Source organism: Peromyscus maniculatus, chromosome 2 (genome assembly GCF_049852395.1).
Source record: "Peromyscus maniculatus bairdii isolate BWxNUB_F1_BW_parent chromosome 2, HU_Pman_BW_mat_3.1, whole genome shotgun sequence".
Lineage (NCBI taxonomy): Eukaryota > Metazoa > Chordata > Mammalia > Rodentia > Cricetidae > Peromyscus > Peromyscus maniculatus.
In genome coordinates this window covers 169237472-169260790 of record NC_134853.1, presented here as the reverse complement: position 1 = coordinate 169260790, position 23319 = coordinate 169237472, and the positions used below count along the sequence as shown (strand labels likewise).

The 23319-nt window shown below is 51.1% G+C and overlaps 1 protein-coding gene across 1 annotated transcript; it reads right to left on the bottom strand.

Moving 5' to 3' along the window:
• Window positions 1–845: 845 nt before the first annotated feature.
• Window positions 846–10753, bottom strand: Klhl21 (kelch like family member 21). Its single transcript, XM_076565721.1, has 4 exons — window positions 9236–10753; window positions 5975–6380; window positions 4253–4325; window positions 846–3383 (listed from the first exon to the last, which is right to left on the bottom strand). The coding sequence occupies exons 1-4, from the start codon at window positions 10254–10256 to the stop codon at window positions 3090–3092; spliced, it is 1794 nt and encodes a 597-aa protein (XP_076421836.1). The 5' UTR covers window positions 10257–10753; the 3' UTR covers window positions 846–3089.
• Between the last annotated feature and the right edge of the window lie 12566 nt (window positions 10754–23319).

Genomic DNA, 23319 nt, shown 5'->3' with positions numbered 1-23319 from the left:
TCGCCAGTACTTCCTGGTTGGAGGAGGCATAGACCTTGATAGGAGTGTCAAATACAGACACACTGAAACACCCCACCACCCAAGCTGGGTCAGTGATGGTCACGGCCCCAGAAACTGGAGCTGGGCCTCGCCTAATCCCCTTGCTCCATGAGATGCCATATTCCCGCCTTTACACACCCTAATTCCCCTGGCATGTTGGGAGGCTAGGAAAGTGGGCTTCACTCATGACACAGCTGACTCCCTTCCATTTCCTGGCCATCAGCAGCTGAGGGAGAGGCCATGTGTGGTTGTATGCACCCCAGGTTTGCCAGTACAGGCCTCGGGCTTCAGATCTGTTCTGAAGGTATTAAAGGCCATGGGGTGTGTGTGTGTGTGTGGCTCAGCGGTAAAGCACTTAGCACGGGTGAGATCCTTAGTCTATCCTCAGGGATCCTAGCCTGCTGCTTTTCCAGCCCAGGCATAGGTCTCCCCTGGGTCTGGATAGGTCCTGGGGGAGGAGAGTGATCCAGATGGAGGAAGGTTCAGGGGGGTCTCACAGCCTAATTGAAAACTCTCAAGAGCAGTGGTTCTCAACCTTCCTAATGCTGCCACCCTTTATTACAGTTCCCTCATGTTGTGGTGACCCCCGACTACAAAATTATTTTTGCTGCTACTTCTTAGAAGATGAAGGCCAGCTGGGCGGTGGTAGCATACACCTTTAATCCCAGCACTTGGGAGGCAGAGGCAGGTGGATCTCTGTGAGTTCAAAGCCAGCCTGGTCTACAAAGTGAGTTCCAGGACAGCTAGAGCTACACAGTGTGACCCTGTCTGGAAAAACAAAAAAATGAAAGCCATGACACCCAGCATATAGGAAACATTTTATTTCAAAAATGGGGGGAGCATCCTAAAACGTTAGAATGCTGGACATAGAAGCCTATAGAGTAGACAAATAAATATACAAATCTGCCCCAGCCACTGGTGTGACTGAATGCTGGTTACCTAAGGAAGGCAACCTTCATCACATAAGTCTCTGAAGTCATAAATAGAAGAAATTCCTACAGATCAGCATCAAAAACCAGGCACAGAATTTTTATAACTTAATTTTGTCCTGACATATAAAAGCTTTATACAAAAGCTTTATACATGTGACAGGGACAATCCCATACCCAAGTAACCCAGCTTTAATCCCCGTTAGTGTAGACATGTGTCAAGTGATAGAGGTACAGTCTAGAGCCCTTGGCAAAGGAGAAGCTGAGGGAGGGAGGGATCACAGTGAGTGTCTACTCTGCACTGTCCTCGGTCTTACAAACCCCAATATGGGTCGTGATGCGGAAACCTGAGCAGCTTTGGAGCACAGGTGGGCAGAGGGGCCCTGTGCAAGCGTGCATATAATGCAGTAACCACTGCAGGTCACAGGAGAGTGCAGTGATGCAGCGCTCCTCTGGGAAGCCCCCTAGCCTGTCCCTAGGAGGACTTGACAGTAGTAGTCTACAGGTGGACCGAACAATACGCTTTCCACAGCACTGAGCTTAGTTCCTGAAACACACACAGGACCTCACCCTGCCATGCCAAGGCACCCCAGAGTACCAACACCTCTGGGTGGCAGCTCTTTAAGGCTCAGTGAAAGAGTTTACTAGGCCAAGAGGGAGGAGAGGCACAGTTGGGCTGGGCTGACAGCACCAGGAAACAAAACAAATTCCGGCTGCACACCCCACGGGAGCCCTAGGACACCAGTGGGCCTGGGCTGGGCCAGCACTGCCCCATACACTTGGTCTTTCCCAGGGCTGGGTGCCCAGCACAGCATTTTAGAAATATGGATCTCAAACTAAACAGGATGACTTCTGCAGTGCATGGCACTGAACAGGAAGTAGGTAGGTACCCTGGAAATTAAGGCAGCCTCCTCTGCCACCTGGCCAAGAAGAGGACTGTAGGTATGTGATAGGGCAGGCTCTGTTCCTAGAGCCTCACCCACCCAAGTTCACCAAAGCACCCTGAACCTTGGCTTTGTCTCCAATAAAACTGTCCTAATGCCCTCTTCCCCAGAAAGAGGCATGATGATACACTCCAGCAGAGAGGCCACTGGGTACCTTGAGCAGTCCCAGCCCCGAAACCCATGAAACCACTCAAAGTCAGGAAGAAATGCTGGGCTCCGCTGAGCTATGGCTCAGGTGTTCTGGTACTCATACACCTGGACCTGAGCTCTTAGGAATCCGAAGTTTTCTACACAATGGCAGGAAAATTCTAACAATGATGACCTATACATCTTAAAGTCAGACAAAGCCACTTGTCTCTTCTCCCAACTCTCTACTTCTTTTAGAGTTCAAACTGCAAACATTTCAAACCTAGAACGAAGCCTTGGGGCCGCCCCGCTCAGTCTCCTTTAGAAGCAGGAGTCTTTACATCTGTCCACTCAGCCAAGTGTCAGGGAAGATTCCCGAGGAGCCACAGCAATCCAGCTTCGTGAGCTTTGGTCTCCTCCAGCCTTGCCTCTGCAGGCTTGGGACAGAACCCCAAGGAGGGTCTCCTGGCCAGGTGAGACCATGTGCTATGAAAACAGACCCCTTCAAGCTCAGACTGTGGCTCAGTCCGTACTCAAGTCCTGAAAGCCTACCCTGTATGGTGAGACCTCAACAGACGTGCGAATCTAGGTGAGCAGACACCCCTCGGACTGCACTGGCTGCAGGGATCCTTGGTACTAGATGGAGTTTAAGCTCTCTTTTGTAGCCTTTGTCTTCCTGGGTCCCCAGTGTTCCAGGCCAGGCCACTTTCTGTCACAGGGACCCTTGCCCTCTGCTCTGGGATCAAGCAGGCCCAGGAGGTGGCTGCGAGGAGAGGCACACTGCACGGTGAGTTGGATGCTACAAGCTGGAGGTAACTTTCTGGAAGGCAGAGATACGCGATAGTGGAGAAGCCACTGGTTCTTGACCACACAGGTCACCACCAGCTTCGTCCCTAGAAGCTGTGACATCGGCTCCGAATGTACAGAAGCCTTCACATGACACGTTGAGGTGCTCACTCAGCACCCAGGAGCCACTGCTCTTCCTGGTGGCCCATTCCTCTGTAGGTGCCTGGCCCCTTGCACCAAGGCCCTCCCTTGGGCCAGGCCTGGGCTAGTGCAGCTCGTCGGGGTTCTGCGGCAGCCTGTGGCGGCCTGCATCCATGTCATTGCTGCCACTGTTCAGCTCAAAGCCACGGCCCCCTGCTGGTGTCTGTGGCATGAACTGGCGGAAGATGCTCACACTGCCATGCCAGAAGGTGGGCTCTGGAAGGCGCCCCACCACACTCCATGCCCGGGTCTCCGGGTCATATGCCTCCACCACGTCCGAGAGTTCAAATGTATTGTCATATCCCCCAGAGACATAGAGCTTGCCTCCCAGGACAGCCAGGCTGCCCCCGACATGTACCTGCAGGTCAAGGCAGAGGAGTGAGAGCAGGCAACTGTGGCAAGGCAGACCTCCCTCTCTGATTGCTCTAGTAGCTTCCTGGGAGCAGCCCAGCAGATCATAACCACGGCACTGAGAACCACCCTCAGCCAGCTTTCTAGGGAGTATAAATGGGCTAAGCCAAAACCTTCCTGTTTCCCAACAGGGAAATGGGGCTTCCTATGTGGTCAGCATGGTCTCCAGGTGTGGGCCACACCCAGCATCCCGCATCCGTCCGTTAGGGCAGGCTCATCTGTTCTTTCCATCTTACAGATAGCAGAAAGTATGCTGGAACAACTATCAGTGACAGCTCGGAATTGAACCTGGCCTTCCAAGCGCCATCACACCATCAGCAAGCAGAGATAGGAGATCCTGCCCAGACAACACCAGCAGCAATGCCCCTGTTCATGGCACACAGCACGTGTCCAATAAATGTATTCCCAAGGTCAATTCCTCAGGAAGTAGCTGGGGTAGGTAGTTCCCAGGGACCTGTCTGAACCTACTCCCTGTAGCCACAATGGCGGCTGGTGTTCACATAAACACACCAGCCCTGGGGCCTCTGCACTTGCTCACTCTCTGTAGATAACAACTTGTCGATTCCTCACCTCCTTCTGCTCAGTGGCTTAGGTAAGGGTGCAGTGACCACAAGCCTGATCTTGAGATCCTTCTTACCATCTGGACCCGGCAAGTTTCAAATGGAATGAGCTTCCATTAACTGAGAACACCTGGAGAGGACTAACTACAGGCCCCGCCCACCATGACTGTCTCCCAGACACTCCACCTTAATGACAGTTCAACTGCAGAAGCAGGACCAGCCTGACTAACAACTGCCGCCACGCCCGCAAATTTACCTGATTCATAGATGGGATCTTGTCCCATTCATTCTTTGTGGGGTTGTATACATCCACCTCAGCCGAGTCGTCCCTGGGCAAGGAATGGAGGGAAAGATAGTCAGACCAAAGCAGCAGAACCTCGGGTGTGAAGGGCTAGCAAGTCCTCAAAGCTGCCGACTCTTCCGGGGACTTGGATGTCATTTTTGAGACAAGGTCTTGGTTGGTGGCCCAGACTGGCTTTTTTTTTTTTTTTTTTTTTTTTTTTTTTTTTTTTTTTTTTTTTTTAAGTTTTTCGAGACAGGATTTCTCTGTGTAGCTTTGTACCTTTCCTGGATCTCGCACTGTAGACCTGGCTGGCCTCGAACTCACAGAGATCCTTCTGCCTCTGCCTCCCGAGTGCTGGGATTAAAGGCGTGCGCCACCACCGCCCGGCTTCCAGACTGGCCTTGAACTCACCAGGTTATCCCTGCACTCTTTGCCTTCTTTCCTCTTTGCCAGTAGAGACCAAAGAGCCACACCTGGAAGGGGCTGGGCTGGACAGGGCTCCCTACCTCCTCCCTTCAAGGCTGCTACCTCCCAGGCAGAGTCAATACCTTTGCCTTTTCCAGAAACCGGGGAGCGTTTGCACAGTGGGGCCCAGGGCAGCAGCTCCTTTAATCGGTCCCTGATACCCAGGCCTTAAGTGGGGCTGAAGTGGCCTCCTGTGTGGATGGCACATAAGGGAACCAGAGGCTGCGCAAACCCCTCCCACTTCCAGTTGGAGGGCGAGCAATCCAAACTGATCACTGTCCAGGAGAGCCAGTAGGTGTCAGGATCCTGCCCTAGGACAGGAACGGTGTTCTCAAAGATGCTGGGCCAGAAGCCACTACAGAGGGGCTGAAGCAAGGACCTGGCACGCCTCAAAGCTGTATTTATAGCCGGCCCCTCCCCCTTCTTGAAGGCACCAGGGAGAACTAGGGGCAGGCCAGGCAGTTTTATAACAGGACCCAGGCTGAGGAAGGTTCCAGGGTGTTCTCAAAGCAGACCTTCAGGTCCTGGCATTTAAAGATTACCAGGCCCCTCAGCCACTTAGATGACACACAATAACACTTGTGTTCCCTTTAGACCTTTAGACTCCTCAGAGCTCACCCTGAAGAGCGGCGACCTCCTATTTTGGGGGCAGGGCAGGCAAAGGTCACAGTGCTGCTCAGCCAGAGAAAATGCAGGCCCAGGGCACACACACACCTTTGGGCTCCCAGATCAAAGTCCAGGACCAAAAGGAGACTGTCATTCATTCATTCACTCATTCATTCATTTCCTCCCAGCCCCAGAGGTTCAAGCAGACTCCAGACCAGGGAGGCAGGAGCAGGGAATATGCATGCACATGCATGAATGCGCGCACACACACACACACACACACACACACACACACACACAGAGTACACAGGGAATCCAATTAGCCGCCCAAATGTTCAGTAGCTAGTCAGCCAAGGCACAAAATTTGGCTGTGACCAGACAGGTCATCAAAACCAGTGGATGGGGCTAGGGTAGAGCTGAGACATCTATCTCTGTCTCACTCAGACACATGCATGCTACACATGTGGCTGGTGGATGCACGGGAAACCAGTGGCTGACTAGCTAGGCACTGCCAAGACTCCACTACCCTGAGGTAGCTTGATTAATTAAGGTAGCTTTTTTCCTCATCTATGACATGAGCAGTACAGGGATGCTGAGTCAAAAACAGTGTACCCAGGGGCTCACCTGACGAAGTACATGAGTCCATTCAGAGTCACCGTCTTGGGTGCAAAGGACCAAGGTGGGAGCTGGCCACAGTCCACCAGTGACCACAGGTCAGTGTCCGGGTCATAGCATTGGATCACCATGGTTTCCTTGCCTGCCAGGGAGCCAATGGCGTAGAGCCGGCCTCGGCAGGCAGTGGTAGAGCAGTTGTCCATGGGGTAGGTCATGGGCTGCAGAGCCTCCCAGGCGTCGGTGGCATGGTCATAGCGCTCTGTGCTGTCAGCTGCCACCACATACAGTAGCCCGTCCAGGACAGAGGAACTGTGGTACTCTCGGGCCTTGAGCATGGGCGCCACCTCTGTCCACTCATTCACACTTGAGTTGTATCTCCACACGCAGTCATAGAGCCGGGAGCCATCAGAGCCGCCTGTCAGGGCACACAAGGGCAGATGGTCAGCCCACGTGCAGTGCCTCACCCACCTGGGCCTTGGGCTTCCGGATAGGCCTCTCCCTGCAGAGGAATTAGCCTCCCTCCCGTCACCAAAACACATTTGTCTTCTGCTAGCCTCGCCACGCTGTCACTGTCACTGAGGCAGTGCACAGGCCCACTAATCGCTGTCATCAAGGTCAAAGGATGCCGATCCCAACAGTCTAGACTGGAGACACAGCTAAGCTGGCTGAGCGCTTACCGTAGCATGCAGGGACCTTGGGCTTGCTCTCCAGAGAGCAACACACCCGTAATCCCAGCACTCAGCGGTTCGAGTTGCTCTGGGCTATGAGACCCCGTCTCAAGAAACAAAACGAGGGTAGAGAGCACTGGCTGCTCTTTCAGAGAACCTGGGTTCAATTCCCAGCACCCACGTGGCAGCTCATAGCCATCCATGACCTCAATCCTAGGGCATCTGATGCCTTGGCACCAGGTATAAACATGGTGCAGACTACATTCAGGCAAAACACTCATACACTAAAAAACAAAACAAAACTGGGCAGTGAACCGGATGGTGGTGGTGGTGGTGGTGGCGGCGGCGGCGGCGGCGGCGGCGGCGGCGGCGGCGGCGGCGGCGGCGGCGGCGGCGGCGGCGGCGCACACCTTTAACCTCAGTACTCGGGAGGCAGAGCCAGGCAGATTCTCTGAGTTCGAGGAGTCTGGTCTACAGAGCGAGATCCAGGACAGGCACCAAAACCATATAGAGAAACCCTGTCTCTAAGAAAAAACAAAACAAAACAAAACAAAACCATCTGCCCTCCCCCCTCTCCCCCAACAAAAACCAAAAAAACAAAACCTGGGCGGTGGCACTCAGGAGGCAGAGGCAGGCAAATCTCTGAGGTCCAGGCCAGTCTGGTCCAGGATGGCCAGGGATAGACAGAGAAACCCTGTCTCGAAAAACCAAAAATAAAATAATAAAAAACAAAACAAAGCCAGGCAGTGGTGGCACATGCCCTTAATCCCAGCACTCTGGAGGCAGAAGCAGGTGGGTCTCTGTGAGTTTGATACCAGCCTGGTCTACAGAGCAAGTTCTAGGACAGGCACCAAAGCTATACAGAGAAACCCTGTCTCAAAAATCCAAAAAAAGATCCCCCTCCCCCAAAAAAACCACCACAACAACAAAACCAACCCCCCCCCCACAGCCTTAGTTTTTTTTCTCACCCAAATTCATCACAACTAACTCAGACCATCCAGTGTCAGGTCTGGGCAGCTCTTCTGAGTAGATAGATACTAAACATGAGATTTGGCCACCAAATTCCAGACTTCCTGGACACTTTCAAACCTAGACTGTGCCAGAACAAGATGAGAAGAAACCCACACTGTCACCCAAGAGACCTGACACAGCAGGCCACCCTGTCATACACCTCTGGGGTTCTAGTTGACCTTAGTGACGGGCACAGGGGGATGTTTCACTTGAAACACTTAGCAAGCTACACAGTGTAGGACACTGATTTTCTGTGTGTCAACAAGTCTTTAAAAAAAAAAAAAAGGAATAGTGTAAAGTAGGTCCAAGATCATGAAACCCTCATGGTGTCACAAGACTCCAGGAATCCTGGGGGCTGTGCCCTTGGCTTTCCTGCCTGGTGCCCTAAACAGGGCAGAGACAGTCTGTCTGTCTCTCAGCCCAAAGCTTTTTGAGGGACGAGTCTGAGGCACCTTTTACAGGGACGTCGTAAAGCAGCTGAAGCAGCTTCCTGACTCCTCAGGAAAACCCCCCACCAGCAGCTGAAGGGAATGGCGGGGCCACCTGCCTCCACCCGATCAGCTGTTCAGCTGTGACTTATCCAAGGGCGAGTCTGGGAAGGCCTCTCTGCTCAGAGTCACCAGCCAGACTTCAGAGGAGATGGGGGCAGGGTGGCAAGGGCGGAGCCCTAAGCAACACAGAGTCAGCCTCAGGTTGTTAGAGGGTTAGATTCCAGCGGGGGCTGGCAGAGGGTGGATTCTGGGGCCAGAGCCGAGGCTGTCCCTGAGACAGGATTTGTCCCGTCTGCTCAGAGACCCACAGGAAGATCAGAGTGGGCTTTGTGTGGAATGTGGAACACAGCCCTGTGACGGCCCAGCCTCATGCCTGCCGGCCTGATAATGATAAGGGGCAGAGGCCCCAGTGGTCTTTATATAGCAGTTCCAGAGGCCACTCCCGTTGGCCTGAAGAAGGAGGTAGCCTCAGTGTGACCAGGATTCATCCTTAGTGAAAAACGTGGGAGAAGCCCTGCACTGAGGCAGGCTGGGGCCCGCCTACAGTGACTCGGCAGTGTTTTGGGGTTTCAGCCAAGTAACTGGAAGAAAATCTCTCAACATGTGACCATGTTTACAGTCGTAGACTAGTGCAGCCTAAACACCATGTGATCCACAGTGCACCGCCTAGGTGCAGGCTCTGAGAAACCTTGTCACTGGTCACAAAGCCAGTGAGTCAGGAGGCCCCTGTGGCTTAGCAGGGAGGGAGAAATGCCCCTGCTTTGGGGAGGGAGAGATGTCTCACCAGGCGCCAGCCTGCAGCCTGTCCCCGCATTCCTTGGGGATTAAAAGAAAGCACCCATTGTGCCAGGTCAATGCCCGGTCTCTTCCAACCCAAAAGGGGGAGGCACCTCCGGGGCAAGGAGTTGGCTAAGGAAGGCAGGCTGTACCACGTAGGGCACAGAGATCCACAAAGCAGCTATGTCTCTGCCCGCACAGGGGGCTCTTATGGCTTGAAAGCAAATGGAAAAACTAACGAAGTCCCCGCTAAGGGCTAGGTCTGGCCCCAGGATTCCAGGTCTTGAGTGTCTCTTTTGGAAAGCACCCCCCAGCACACTCACCCGTCACGTAGATGTCGTTACCCAGAGCCACGATACTGTAGCCCCCACCTAAGTGGTCGGGGAACTCGGCCAGGTAGCGCCACTGGCCCGTCTGCGGATTGTAGCAGTCGACGGTGACCAACTCGTCGCAGTCCTGGTCGCAACCTCCCACCAGCACCAGGATCTCGGCTAGGCCGGTGGACGGGCGCGGACGCATGCGGGGGCAGGGCCCGCGGTCGTGCCGGTCGTAGCGTGCCGCCTGGAAGTCGCGGGCCTCGCGCAGCAGGCGCAGACAAGGCGGGCAGCGCGCCACCAGCGGCTCGGCCTCCACGTGTGCCAGCAGGTAGAAGCGGCGCACGAAGGGAAGGCGCACGGCCTCCAGCAGCTGCGGCCAGTGCGCGGCGCGGCGCGGCGGGTCCGCGCGGACCCAGCGCAGCGCCAGCTGGTAGGCCGCCTCCTCCTTGGGCACGCACAGCCCGTCGTCGCGCAGGTAGCGCAGCAGGCGGGCCAGCGGCAGCCTCTCCAGCTGCTCGGCGCCCAGCTCGCCCACGTGGCGCAGGATGAAGCGCTGCGCCGCGCTAGCCAGCCCCGAGCAGCTGAAGGCCTCGGCAAAGTCCTGCATGTCCAGGCAGTTGGCCAGGTCGAGCTGCTGCTGCAGAAAGGCGCCGCACGCCTCCTTCACGGCGGGGAACTGCAGCAGGTCCGCGGCGCGCAGCAGCGGCTCGGCGTTGTCGCCGCTCACGGCCACTCGGCCGGTGTAGCTGAAGTCCAGGAGCAGCTGCAGCATGTCGGGCGGCACCCCGTGCAAGCGCACGCGCTCGGCGCGGCTCTCGCGCAGCTGGCCCGCGAACATGGCGCGGAAGTAGGGACTAGCGGCCGCTAACACAGCGCGGTGCGCAGGGAAGTCGCGGCCACCCGCCGCCTCCAGGGTCACGTCCAGAAACTTGCGCTCGGCGCGCAGCTGACTCAAGCCGCGCAACAGGCTCAGGGCGTGCGCGGGATCGGAGAAGGGCAGCACCGCCAAAGGCGCCGGCCGCTCCATGACGCGGGACTGCGGGCACAGGGACGCCCCGGCGCTCCCGGCACCGCCTCTATAAATACGCAGGCCAGCCGCGGCCTCCGTAGGCGGGGCCTGTCGGGGCGGAGCGGCACATGCCACGCCCACTTAACCCGTTTGTCCCCAGGGCTGCTGGCTGAGTCACCCACCCGCCTACGCCAGCTCCCTCTCCGCCCTTCCGGGGTTTCTAACCACCTCCGCTGACGCTCAGCTGGGAACAGCGGGTGACAAGTGCGGCCTCCTAGGTGTGCTAACCACCCTCCAGCCCAGTGGTTTGCAGAGCGAGGCCTGGAGAGTCGAGCTCGGCGCCCGAATCCGCAGTCACTCCTTTGGTTCCAGATTCCGTATTGTGCCCCTGGGAGCCTCAGGACATCTGGGTACGATGACCCTGTTTTAGTTTCTTTGGCTCCAGGGGAAGCTACTTAATCCCGTTAGATTTCAAAAGTAGTATTCGCACAATTCAGCACCAAAGCAGAACAAGTCTAAGGGTTTCCTGGTCGCTTTTTTTTTTTTTTTTTTTTTTTTTGGCGCGTTTAAGAGAAACCGGGCCAGATTCCAAGAAGGCGCTCCACTGTGTTCATGCCGGAGTCCAAAGCGCATCAGCAGTCAAGTTTAGTCAGCTTAGAAGTAGTTTTACTTTGCGAGTCAGACTCCTTCAGGCTACCCACAAGGTGTAGGAGCAGGTCTGCTGGGAGCGCCCAGGCTCTCAGCCCTCCGAGTGGCCCAATGGCTCACGGTCTGTCAGGGGAGTGCCTTAAAAAGCTGGCGAAGGAGGCGTTTGGCAGTCGCAGTTCTTTTGAGTGGTGATGCAATGGGGGTAGGATGGATAGATGGAAACGCCACTCTGGGAGAGGGAGCCTACACTTGGAGACATGTGAGGTTTGCTTTGCTTGGTTTCAGGGAACTGTGGAGAAAGAAACATCAGGGATTTGCTAACTAACTGTCCCCTACCTCCTTTCTGAAAGCATTCCAGCCTCAGGCCCTGCCCATGGCGCCCTAGGGGAGGCCAAGCACCCTGAAGTCAGTCTTTTGTGATCCTTGAGCTGCTAGGTTGACAGCCTTGGCAGGGGACATTTTGTTTTATTCCATTTCTAAAACCTTTCAGGCTTCCTCTTCCACTCAGGAACCTCACCTCCTTTTCCTCCGAGAATGCATCTGCTCTAAATTTCAAGGTCAGCATGGTAAGCACAGATTCTAAGGACGAAAACATGCAGGTACCCGGGCAACCGCCTGTTGCCCATAGAAGGACTGTTCACACAGCTATTAAAGGCAGTGCAGCATTCCTGCGCCCAGGAGCCTGGCCAATAGCTTACAAACACAGGCCTTCCCACAGTCTGAGGAGCCAGGAAGTGGGATGCTGGTAGAGGGAAGTACTGCAACCCCTTGGAGTCAGCACATGTTATAGTTCAGGACTGAGCGTGGATTTTCTGTCAGAGATGGAACCCAGGACCTCAGACACTCAAGGAAGGAACTTTATCATCGGAGATCTCCTCCTCTGCTCCCCACACTCCTGACATCAAAGGGCTAGCCTGCTTATGTACCCTTGAAGAATGATCCTGTACTGACATGGGAAGATGTGCATGTGTGCATGCTAGTTCTGTCCAGTCAGATCACACATAGTGGGATCTAATTATATAAACTGAGGCTTCTCTGTTCTTGGAGTTTCTCAGGTTTGGGCTTAATTTATTATATAGCTATATTAGCAACCCTAGATTTCAGTTCCATTTTGAACTTTTGTGTGTGTTGGATGTGTGTTATTCACGTGCCACAGTGCTTGTGTACATCAGAGGACACTGGCCTCAGGTGCTGACCCTTGACTTTACCTTTTCTTTGAGTCAGGGTCTCATGATGTAATCTGGCTGGCCTAGAACTCACAGAGATCCACCTCTGCCTCCTGAGTGCCCGGAATGAAGGTGTGTGCCACCACTGCTGGCCTCCCACCTTGCTAAAGACAGGGTCTCTGTTATTTTTTCACCATAGAAACCAGATAGGTGGGCTCTAAACCTGCTGGGATCCTCCTGCCTCCACCTCTCACCCCAGGTAAGCGGGCTGTGGTTACAGTGGCTTCTACTAATCAGCTTTTACGTGGATTCTGATAATTTAACCTTAGGTCCCCATTCTTACCCGACAATCACTTTTACCTACTGAGCCACCTTCCTGTTCTTTTTTAGGGATTTTGAGACGTGTAGTCTAGGCTGGAACTCACTATGCAGTCCAGGTTGGCCTAGAACTGGTGATCTGCCTTGGCTTTCGCAGAGCTGTGATTGTAGACATGTGTCACCAGGCCCATTCTGTATTCTTTAAGATGTAGGTTGTTTCTGTTAGAGAAAGGAAATGCAGGCAAGCAAACACAAGACCTGGGTAGGGGATACAGCTCAGTGGTAGAGCAGTCACTTAGCATATTTGAGGCTCTAGGTTTAACTCTTGGTACCACACAAACAAATATAAGTGATAATAATAAGCTGGGCCAGGCCCTTTTCTTGTTTGTTTGCTTTTTTCGAGACAGGGTTTCTCTGTGTAGTTTTGGTGCTTGTCCTGGATCTCGCTCAGTAGTGCAGGCTGGCCTCAAACTCACAGAGATCCACCTGGCTCTGCCTCCTGAGTGCCACCACCACCCGGCCTGCGTCAGGCCTTTAATCCCAACACCCAGGAGGCAGAAGCAGGTAGATCTCTGCCAGTTTCAGGTCAATCTGGTCCATGCCATCCTGGACCACCAGCCTCAAAATCATGATACGGAGACTCATCATCAATTATGAATGTTCCACCTTAGTTTAGGCTTGTCTCTAGCTAGCTTTTTTTTTTTTTTAACTTAAATTAACCCATTTCTATTAATCTACATGCTGCCCCGAGACATCTATGTACTGTCCGTCCTCTTTCCTGCTTCCTCCATGTCTGGCTGGCCCCTGGCTGGCTCCCCTTTTCTCTCTGCCCTCCAGCCCCACCTGTCCCTCTTCTGCCTAGCTACTGGCCATTCAGCTTTTTTTTTTTTTTTTTCTTTTCTTTTATCAAGACAGAGTTTCTCTGCTGTAGCCCTGGCCGTCCTGGAATTAGCTGGCCTCGAACTCAGAGATCTGCCTGCCTCTTCCTCCAGAGTGTTGGGATTAAAGGCTTGCACCACCACACCACTGCTTTTTATTTTAGACCAATCAGATGCCTTAGGCAGGCAAGGTGAAAGAGCAACACATATTTACATAGTTAAACAATTATTCTGCAACAAATGAATATAACACATCTTTATTTAGTTAAACAAATATTCTATTCCACAACAATCTATATAGCTAGTTCCACGACAGGTAGGGTTACAATGAGACCTTGTCAAAAAAAATTAATTACACCCCATTAGTAACTTCTTTGCCCACAAGCCTTGCTCCAGACAAATGGCTCACAGACCCCTCCTGGTTCTTGAGCCGCTGTCTGTTATGGGTAAGTGCAGTATCACCCCTGTCAGAAGTTTCCCTTTACAGAAAATGGAAAGTATCACAGAAAACCACAACTGGACACAACACAAAGATCAGCCAGCCCAATGGTACATCTCCATCACAGCTGGGGAGCATCCTAGAAGAAGGGGCACAAAGATTTTATGAGCCAGCACAGGAAGTCAGCTGTCACACAGTGTCTCCTAGGAACGGCTACATCAACAGGCCTGGAACAATGGCAACATCTGTGGACATGCTAATATGGAAAGGGGAAATTTCATGGGGTCTTACCCCTAGACAATACAGGAATTGATGGTGGCTTAGAATTAGTCCTTCCCAGCAGTGCCATGGTGGCACATGCCTTTAATCCCAGCATTCTGGAGGCAGAGGCAGGCAGATCTCTGTGAGTTTGAGATCAGCCTGATCTGCAGAGCTTGAGTTCCAGGATAGCCAAGGCTACACATGGAAACTCAGAAAAATTAAAAAAAAAAAATTAGTTCTTCCCAGGGATGGGCACTGTTAACTGGTTGTCCAATACAGAGTGGTCAATCCTGGGCTGGAGAGGTAGCTCAGAGGTTAAGAGCACTGCTTGCTCTTCCAAAGGTCCTGAGTTCAATTCCCAGCAACCACATGGTGGCTCACAACCATCTGTAATGAGATCTGGTGTCCTCTTCTGGCCTGCAGAGATATGTGCAGACAGAACACTGTAAACATAATAAATAAATAAATCATTAAAAAAAAAAAACAGTGGTCAATCCTGAAACCATATACACACAATCAACAAAAGGAAACTCAGCAGGTTATATTCATATATTTTTGCATGCAGGTGCACACACCCACACACCAATAATAACCAAGGAAGAAGAGACTATCAATTTGAGAGTAAGGGGGAGACACAGAGGGAGTTAGAGGGGAACAAGGGGGGATCTGGAGGGAGGAAAAGGAAAGGGAGAAGTAATATAATTATACTTTCATTAACAGTGTATAAAGATTAGGGGCTGGAGAGATGACTCAGTGGTTAAGAGCACTGGCTGTTCTTGCAAAAGTCCAGAGTTCAATTCCCAGCACCCACATGGTGGCTCACAACTATCTCTAGTGGGATCTGATGCTCTCTTCTGGCATAAAGGTGTATATGAAGATAGAACGCCATATACATAAAATAAATAAATAAATCTTAAAGAAAACCAATATATAAAAATAATTAAAATGGTAATTTCTTTTTTTTTTTTTTTTAAGGTTTATTTACTTATTATGTACACAGTGTTCTACCTGCACATATTCCTGCAGGCCAGAAGAGGGCCCCAGATCTCATTGCAGGTGGTTGTGAGCCACCATGTGGTTGCTGAGAATTGAACTCAGGACCTTTGGAAGAGCAAGCAGTGCTCTTAACCTCTGAGCCATCTCTCCAGCCTTAAAATGGTAATTTCTTAAAATTTTGTTATTAAGCTGGGCGGTGGTGGCACACACCTGTAATCCCAGCACTCGGGAGGCAGAGGCAGGTGGATCTCTGTGAGTTCAAGACCATCCTGGTCTACAGAGCTATTCAAGGACAGGCTCCAAAGCTATAGAGAAACCCTGTCTCGAAAAACCTTAAAAAAAAAAAATTGAGCCGGGCGTTGGTGGCGCACGCCTTTAATCCCAGCACTCGGGAGGCAGAGCCAGGCGGATCTCTGTGAGTTCGAGGCCAGCCTGGGCTACCAAGTGAGCTCCAGGAAAGGCGCAAAGCTACACAGAGAAACCCTGTCTCGAAAAACCAAAAAAAAAAAAAAATTGTTATTAGATATGTACAATTGTGTTAACTACATAGGACCTTTTCATTTTTGTTTACATTTTTACCAAACTTACTCATTTGACATGTTTTGCCTTCACCACGTCTGTCTGTGCACCATGGACTTGCTTGGTGCCTGAGGTGCTCAGAAGAGAATGTGAGATCCTAGAACCAGAGTTACAGATGGCTGTGAGCCACCCTGTGGGTGGTGCTGGGAACTGAACCTGGGTCCTTTGAAAGAACAGGCATGCTCCTAACTGCCCAGCCAGCTCTCCACCCACACCTGAGTTCTGAGTCCAGCCTGGGCTACATAGTGAGACCTTGTCTCAAAAACAACACAAACCCTTGTGACTTGTCTTCACTGGCCTCCAGGCCTTACATTTAGCTGGACAGCATCCTAACTGAGCGCCACCCACAGCCCTTTCCTTTTCTGGCAGGAAGGAAAGTCACTAAGTTGCTCAGGTTGGCCTAGAACTTGTATACTTCCAATCTCTGATGGTCAAGTAGTTGATATTAGAGGCATCAGCCATTACTACTGGCTGAAGCTAACATTCTTCTCAAGATTTTTAGGTCTGCTGTTTTTTTTTTTTTTTTTTTGGTTTTTCCGAGACAGGGTTTCTCTGTATAGCTTTGGTGCCTGTCCTGGATCTCGCTCTATAGACCAGGCTGGCCTTGAACTCACAGAGATTCACCTGCCTCTGCCTCCCCAGTGTTGGGATTAAAAGCGTCACCACCACCTGGCTTTGTTTTTTTTTTTGTTTTTGAGATAGGCCTTTTCTGTGTAACAAGCCTGGCTGTCCTGGAACTAGCTTTGTAGACCAAACTGACCTCACGGTGCACCACCACTGCCTGGCTTAGATCTGTTTTTAAAATTATTAACAGTTTAGGGGCTGGAGAGATGGCTCTGGAGATAAGAGCACAAGTTCTTCAGAGGACCCACATGATGGTTCCCAACTGCCTGTAACTCCAATCCTAGGGGATCTGATGTCCTTTTCAGACCTTTGAGGGTACAGGCAAATGCACGGTACATATAAATACATACATGCAAGCAAAACAGTCATACATGCCGGGCGGTGGTGGTACACGGCTTTAATCCCAGCACTCGGGAGGCAGAGCCAGGAGGATCTCTGTGAGTTCGAGGCCAGCCTGGGCTACAGAATGAGTTCCAGGACAGGCTCCAAAGCTACACAGAGAAACCCTGTCTCGAAAAACCAAAACAAACAAACAAAATAAAACAAAAAAGTCATACATACCAAATACTAAATAAATCTAAAATTTTTAAAATAAAAAAAATTATGACACCCTAATTCTACAGGCAGTCATTTGAGACCATCCAAGTCAGTGTAGGGATGCAGTGAGACGAGAAGGCCCAAATGTAGACCTATCAGCTGTGTATGGAATTCTGAATGGCTCACTGACCCAGGCATGCTAGCTCGTTCCTCCTCCTATTGGGAGTCTCAAAGGTTCAACGTGGCAAGGTGGGACATTCACTCCATGCAGCACAATGGCATCACACAGTGAGACTGAATCTGAGGAAGTGCTGGGTTGTACTAAGGTGACTTAGACCCCCTAATCATCCAGTACCTGGTGTGTTGCAGGCTCCCGTTTGGAGAGAAAGGTGTTAACTATCACATAAGCAGGAGTTTAGACAGTTTAAAATCATGAAAATTCTAGTTCATCTAGAATAAAATAAAAATAATAAAAGATAATAAAATTAAAAAATACAGGGCTGAGACTATATATAGTTCAGTGGTTGGAACGGTTTAGCATGCATGGGCCCTGGGTTCAATTCCTAGTACTGGGGGAAATTATAAAAACAGTCTGTCCAGACTGCTGCTGCCTTTTTCTTTTTCTTTCTTTCTTTTTTTTTAAGACATGGTCTATGTGGCCCTGGCCACCTAGAACTTGCTATGTAGAACAGGCTAGCTTTTGAATTCATGGAGATCTTGCCTGCCTCTGCCTCTCAAATGCTGAGATTGAAGGCCTGTGTCACAACGACTGGCCCAAGTAACCTGGCTGTGATAACGTAAGGGATGAGACGTGATTTAACAGTGGTGCTATCTAAAGAAAACCAAAACAAAATAAAACAAAGAACCTAGCCAGCCAGCCAGCCAGCCAGCCAAACACTGGGCCTGTGAGGTAGCTCAGTGTAAAGATATTTGTTCCCAAGCCTGATGACCTGAGTTTAATCCTTGGAAGAGACACTGTGGAAGGAGAGAATCAACCCTCCAAGTCCTCTGTCCCCACCCCTACCATGACCCTCAAGCCCACCTACACTAAGAAGTACAAAGTACAATCAAACTTCAAAACTACTTGCACAGGCTGTGGTGGCACAGCCTGTAACTCTGGCATTCGGGAGTCTAAATCAAGAAGATTCTGAGTTTGGGGCAGGTTGGGCTACATAGCAAAAGTGCCCCCTCCCCCTCCCCAAACACTCACCCATTCACATATTCCAAACTCAGTTTAGGGCAACCTGCTTGCCTGGCAATCCCTGGTTAAAAGAAAAACAAACCACTCCATTTCGGTGTTTGAATTCTAATTTTAGATAGGCAAGAAGTAACCTGGGTCATTGTGGAAACTGTTATCTTTTTTGTCTCAAATGTTTATTTTTTTGAAAAAGGGTCTTAGCTGGGCGGTGGTGGCACACGCCTTTAATCCCAGTACTCAGTAGGCAGAGAAAGGCAGATCTCTGTGAGTTGAGGCCAGCCTGGTCTACAGAGTGAGTTCCACGACAATCGAGGCTACACAGAGAAACTCTGTCTTGAAAACCAAAAAAAAAAAGAAAAGAAAGAAAGAAAGAAAGAAAGAAAGAAAGAAAGAAAGAAAGAAAGAAAGAAAGAAAGAAAGAAAGAAAAGAAAGAGGGTCTCCTTATTCAGTCCTGCTTGGCTTGGAGGTAGACCAGGCTGGCCCCAAACTCACAGAGATCCACTTGCCTCTGCCTCCTGAGTGCTGGGATTAAAGGTGTGTGCCACCACCGCCCGGCCCTTTTTTTTTTTTTTTAAAGGGCTGGAGAGACTGCTAAGTGGTTAAGAGCACTGGCTCCTCTCTCAGAAACCAGGTTTGTCTCCCAGCACCCACACGGCAGCTCACAACCTTTTGTTACTACAGTTTCTGGGGATCTGTACCCTCTTCTGGCCTCCAGGAGCACCAAGCCCACGTGGCGCACAGAAGCACAGACACAATTCTTGTGAATACACATACAATCAAGCTAAGTTTGTTTCCCTGCATGTGCATATTGGTGTGGGTTCGAGGAGGCCAGAAGAGAATGGCAGAGTCCCCGGAGCTGGAATTACAGGTGCCGGTCACCTCTCCGACTTTTCTTATCTCTGTAGTCTGCCAGTACCAACCTAACGTAAGGAACTGACTTGATTTCTCTATGCCTGTGCACCAGCTGATGAGGCCGTGTGCAAAGTACTGACTGTAAATTATTCAGACATTCTCCTCCTATAACCCAGGTACTACAAGCTAAAGAAAGTGTGATCTGATGAGTCTACACCTACATCTACACTCTCTCTCTCTCTCTCTCCTGAGCAGGATGGGCAGGAGGATTCCTAAAAATATACTTTAGCTGGAGCAAGTGCAGTGCCATCAGAGAACCACTACGGGCAGAACAAGCCTCGGGTAAAATTTACACCCACACTCCAATCGCACAGTAAAACGGAGCAGAGAGTGTTCCCCCAAGCGAAGGTATTGGAGCAGTGAGATCTAGGTAGGTGAGGCTATACTTGGAAACGAAATTAAAATAACCACATCCTCAAATGACTGGGAAACCCGGGTATTCCTAGTATGTGAACTTGTCACAGCCTGGGCTAGTGTTGGGTCTCTTCCCCCCTTTCCTGAGCACTTACAATTGTCTGAGAATTAGCATTCAGCAAGCAGACACGCGCCCCACAGTGGAAAACAAGAACGGTGACTCATGGGTCTGGATACATGACTAACACTGCTACTCAAGGAGCTCTAGGTCCTCTCGCCCATGGGAGCCATGAGTGATAGTAGTTTACCTGAAAACAGGCAGGCATGGCAGAAAGCAGACTGTTTCCAGAGAGAACGAGCCTCTACCACAGGGGCAGTTTGGGTCAGAACACCTAAAACAAACTTAGGGAACCGAGATGCAGCTCAGTGGCTGAGAGCCCTTGCTTGGCAGACAGAGGACCAGGGTTAGGTTCCCAGCAACCGCACCCTCTCCTGACCTCCAAAGGCACTGCACGCATATGGTGCAGATGTCCATGTAAGCAGGAAACACCTATAAAAGTAATTTTAAAAGGTTTAAAATATCTTCAGTTACATGTACGTACCTGTGTGTGGCTAAGTACATTGAATGCGAATGCCAGGGAAGGCCAGAGGCTCTGGACTTCTCCAGAGGGGGAGGCACAATTGTGAGCCACTTGATGGGGTGCTGGGGACAGCATGAAGCCCTCTACAAGAACAGTATGCCCACCTAACCACGGAGCCATCTCTTCAGCCTCCCAAAGAGTTTAGTCTTGTGTGTGTGTGTGTGTGTGTGTGTGTGTGTGTGTGTGTGTGTGTGTATACACATGTATGTAGATATTCATGGTTGTGGACGTCAGAGTTGTAAGCTTCCTGCCTCAGGTCCTCACTCTTGACCACTCAGCCCTTCTTCCAGCCCCTAGGATGTATGTATGGCTTTGAAAAAATTTAAGCAGTTTTTAGGCATGAACATAGGATTTTATTTCATGCATATTGGGAAAGTACCAAGGACCTATATCCCGAGCTAGAGACCAGGATTTTGAGATAGCATTTTGCTTTGTAATTCAGGTTGACCTGGAACTAGGGAAATTCTCCTGCCTCAGACTTCTCAGTGCTAGTACTTGGGTGAGCCACTATGACAGGCTGAGAATCATTTATCCACTTATTTTTAAGCAATGTTAGAGAATAATCCAGGGCTTTCTGCATGCTAGACTGCCATGGAATAGACAACTTCCTGTTTGTTTTCCTTGAGGGAGGGTATTAAGACAGCCTCAGTATGTATGTAGTCCAAGCTGTCTCAGAACTCCTGACTTGTCTCCATTCTCCCGGCTCAGCTTCCCTAATGCTGGGATTATAGCCATGAGCAACCACGACTGGCCTTCACTAATTTTTTTCTTAACTTTTATGTTATTGTATGTATAGGAGTATTTTGCTTGCATGTCTACTTGTGCATCATGTTCATGTCTGGTGTCCAGAGAGGTCAAAAGAGTACACAGGACCTATTGGAATTGGAGTTACAGGTGGTTGTCTGCCACCCTGTGAGTGCCATGAACTGAACCCAGGTTCTCTGTAAAAGCAACAAGTGCTCTTAACCACTGAGCCATGTCTCCTGCCCCCAGTTTCGATTTTTAAGATTTTATTATTTTTTTCTAGGTTTTTTGAGACAAGGTTCCTCTGTGTAACCCTGCTGTCTTTAACTCACTCTGTACACCAGGCTGACCTCGAAATCAGAGGTCCATCTGCCTCTGCCTCCCGAGTGCTGGGCCTGGAGGCGTGCGCCATTGCCCAGCTCAGATTTTATTACTATTAGAGACAACATAGCTCTAGTTGGTCTCACATTCACAGAGATCCACCTGCCTTTGCTAATGAGTGCGAGATTAAAGATGTTTGCCATTTAGGTTTACTTTACTATTATTTTATTTATTATGTATGTTCTTTTCAAGACAGTACCTGCCTCTCCCTCCCAACTGCTAGGATTAAAGGCATGCAGCACTAAGCTCCACTACTTACTTCTACTTTAAAATATGCGCATATGTGTGTTTCTGAGTGTGGGTTTGTGCATATTGAAAGTATTACCCATGGAGGCCAGAGGAGGGTGTTGGATCCCCTAGAGCTAGAGTTACACTCAGCTGTGGGGTGTCTGACGTGGGTGCTGGGGACAGAGATCGAGTCCTCTAGAACAGTGCTTGCTCTTAACCCCTGAGCCGTCTCTGCAGCTCTTGAGCCAGTTTCTTGATATGAGAATGACTTGATGTGAAATAGTTACCACAGACATTACATAACCAAGACTGACACTGTTGAGCTCCCAATTCTATCATCTATCTTCCCAACTCTGGGATTACAGGTGTGCATTATGCTAGTAGTGCTCTTTTTTAGACTTATGTGTAGGAGTGTTTTGCTAGCATGCATGTCTGTGCACTATGTGTGTACCTGGTGAACTCTGAGGTAAGAAGGGGTGTTAGGTTCCCAGGAACGGGAGCTACGGAGGGTTGTGAGAGCCCCTGTGGGTGGTGGGAATTGAACACAGTCTTCTGCAAGAACAAGAAATGCTCTTAACTGCTGTTGGTGTACCTTTGAACTACCAGAGATAACCACATCCTAACCTAGAGCCTTGCACATTATAGCTAGGCAAGTGCAGAATTTCTAGCCACAATCCTAGGTGCTCCACCCCCAATCTCGAGACAGGGTTTCCCTAAACTGTTCAGGTCAACGTTAGGATCTCTCTGTAACCTACGAGGGGTTGGAACTTTAAGCAATCCTGCCTCAGCCTCCTGAGTGTGGAACTGCAGACACTGTACAGGAAAAACTAAGTCACATCAGGTGAGTCTGACCATGGACAAAACTAGTCAATCTCCAGACATTTCTCTGGACACAGATTATGTAACATCCTAATTCTTTATCTACTTGCTTTTGACCACTCTGAAGGAAGTTATTATTGAGGTCCTAAGGGCTAAGGCCACATTTTCACTGTAGTCATTTCTTCTGTGCGTTACTTCAATGTATCACTCCTGGGGAGCCCTCAAGAGGGCTTCAATATCGCAGAAATCACCAAACAACAACAGGAAACTACCTTTATTGAGTGAGTCACTGTGGTAGTTTATTTAGGTTTAGAGAATGAGGCTGGTTTCTGAGATGAACTCCGTTTTTGTTAGGGTCTCATGCTGCTCAGGGTGGCCTCCCTGAGTTATGTACTAACTCCTCTCCTTCCTCCCTTCCCCCTCCTCCCTCCCTTCCTCACGAAGTCTCAGGACGCAGCCCTGACTGGCCAGCAATTCACTGTGTAGACCAGGCTGGCCTCAGGTCCCGCGGGCTCCTGCCTGCTGGGGATAATGGGTTACCACACCTGGCTCAACCTATTCTCTTAATCACTGTTGACATAAAAATTGGCTTAACCTCGGAAGCAGCAATCATCGCGGATAGAGCTGTTCACAGGCTCTCAACCCCGTCTTTCTCATTCGAATTTAAAATTTTACGTCGCTCTTTTGACAGCTTCTAAAGCTACCAAGTACTTGACAATGTGTATTTTGCATGTGTACGTGTTCCCTTCTGAGTGACCACTAACGTTAAACTGACAGGAACAGCCGTACGGCAATGTCGCCCAGGCACTCCACTCAGCGTTCCGGGGCCATCTTCCACCCCACGGGAGACCCTGCCCACTCACCCAGCAGCACGGCCCCCGGAGTCCCCGTGGGCACCACGCACTCACGCGTTTACACCGCGCCCGCCGCCTCTCGGATCCCAGGAAAAGCGTTTAACTCCGGCGGCGAAGCCTTTCCCGTCGCCGCAGCCCTGAGGACAGCGAGGAGGAAAACAAAAACCCGGCGCGCGCGTGGCGGCGCGGCGCGGCGCCGGCCCGGAGTCCGGGTCCATCTTAGGCGGCTCGCACCGGGTGCCCACAAGTGACCCCTCCAGGCCTGACGCCGCGGTCGCCCGGAACCTCCAGCTGAACGCCCGCGGCCACGAAAACAAGTGCGCTCCGCCCCCGCAGACGTCAGCGGCCCGCCCCCATCCCGCCTGAGCCGCCGGGACACCCCCGCCCCACAAAGGCCCAAGCCCAGGCCCCACGGGAGAAAGCGGAGCTCGGGCCACCGCCCTCCGAGACCCAGGCCGCCGCTCGACCCCGCCCCCGCGCAGCCCGCGGCCTGCCGCCCCTCC

Excerpts from the sequence above, each read along its gene's own strand:
- Klhl21 (XM_076565721.1), bottom strand. The coding sequence starts at position 10,256 with ATGGAGCGGCCGGCGCCTTTGGCGGTGCTGCCCTTCTCCGATCCCGCG. Across the intron at positions 6,381-9,235 it reads TAACGACATCTACGTGACGG|GCGGCTCTGATGGCTCCCGG; the intron begins GTGAGTGTGCTG and ends GTGCCCTGACAG. Across the intron at positions 3,384-4,252 it reads AGATCCCATCTATGAATCAG|GTACATGTCGGGGGCAGCCT; the intron begins GTAAATTTGCGG and ends CTTGACCTGCAG.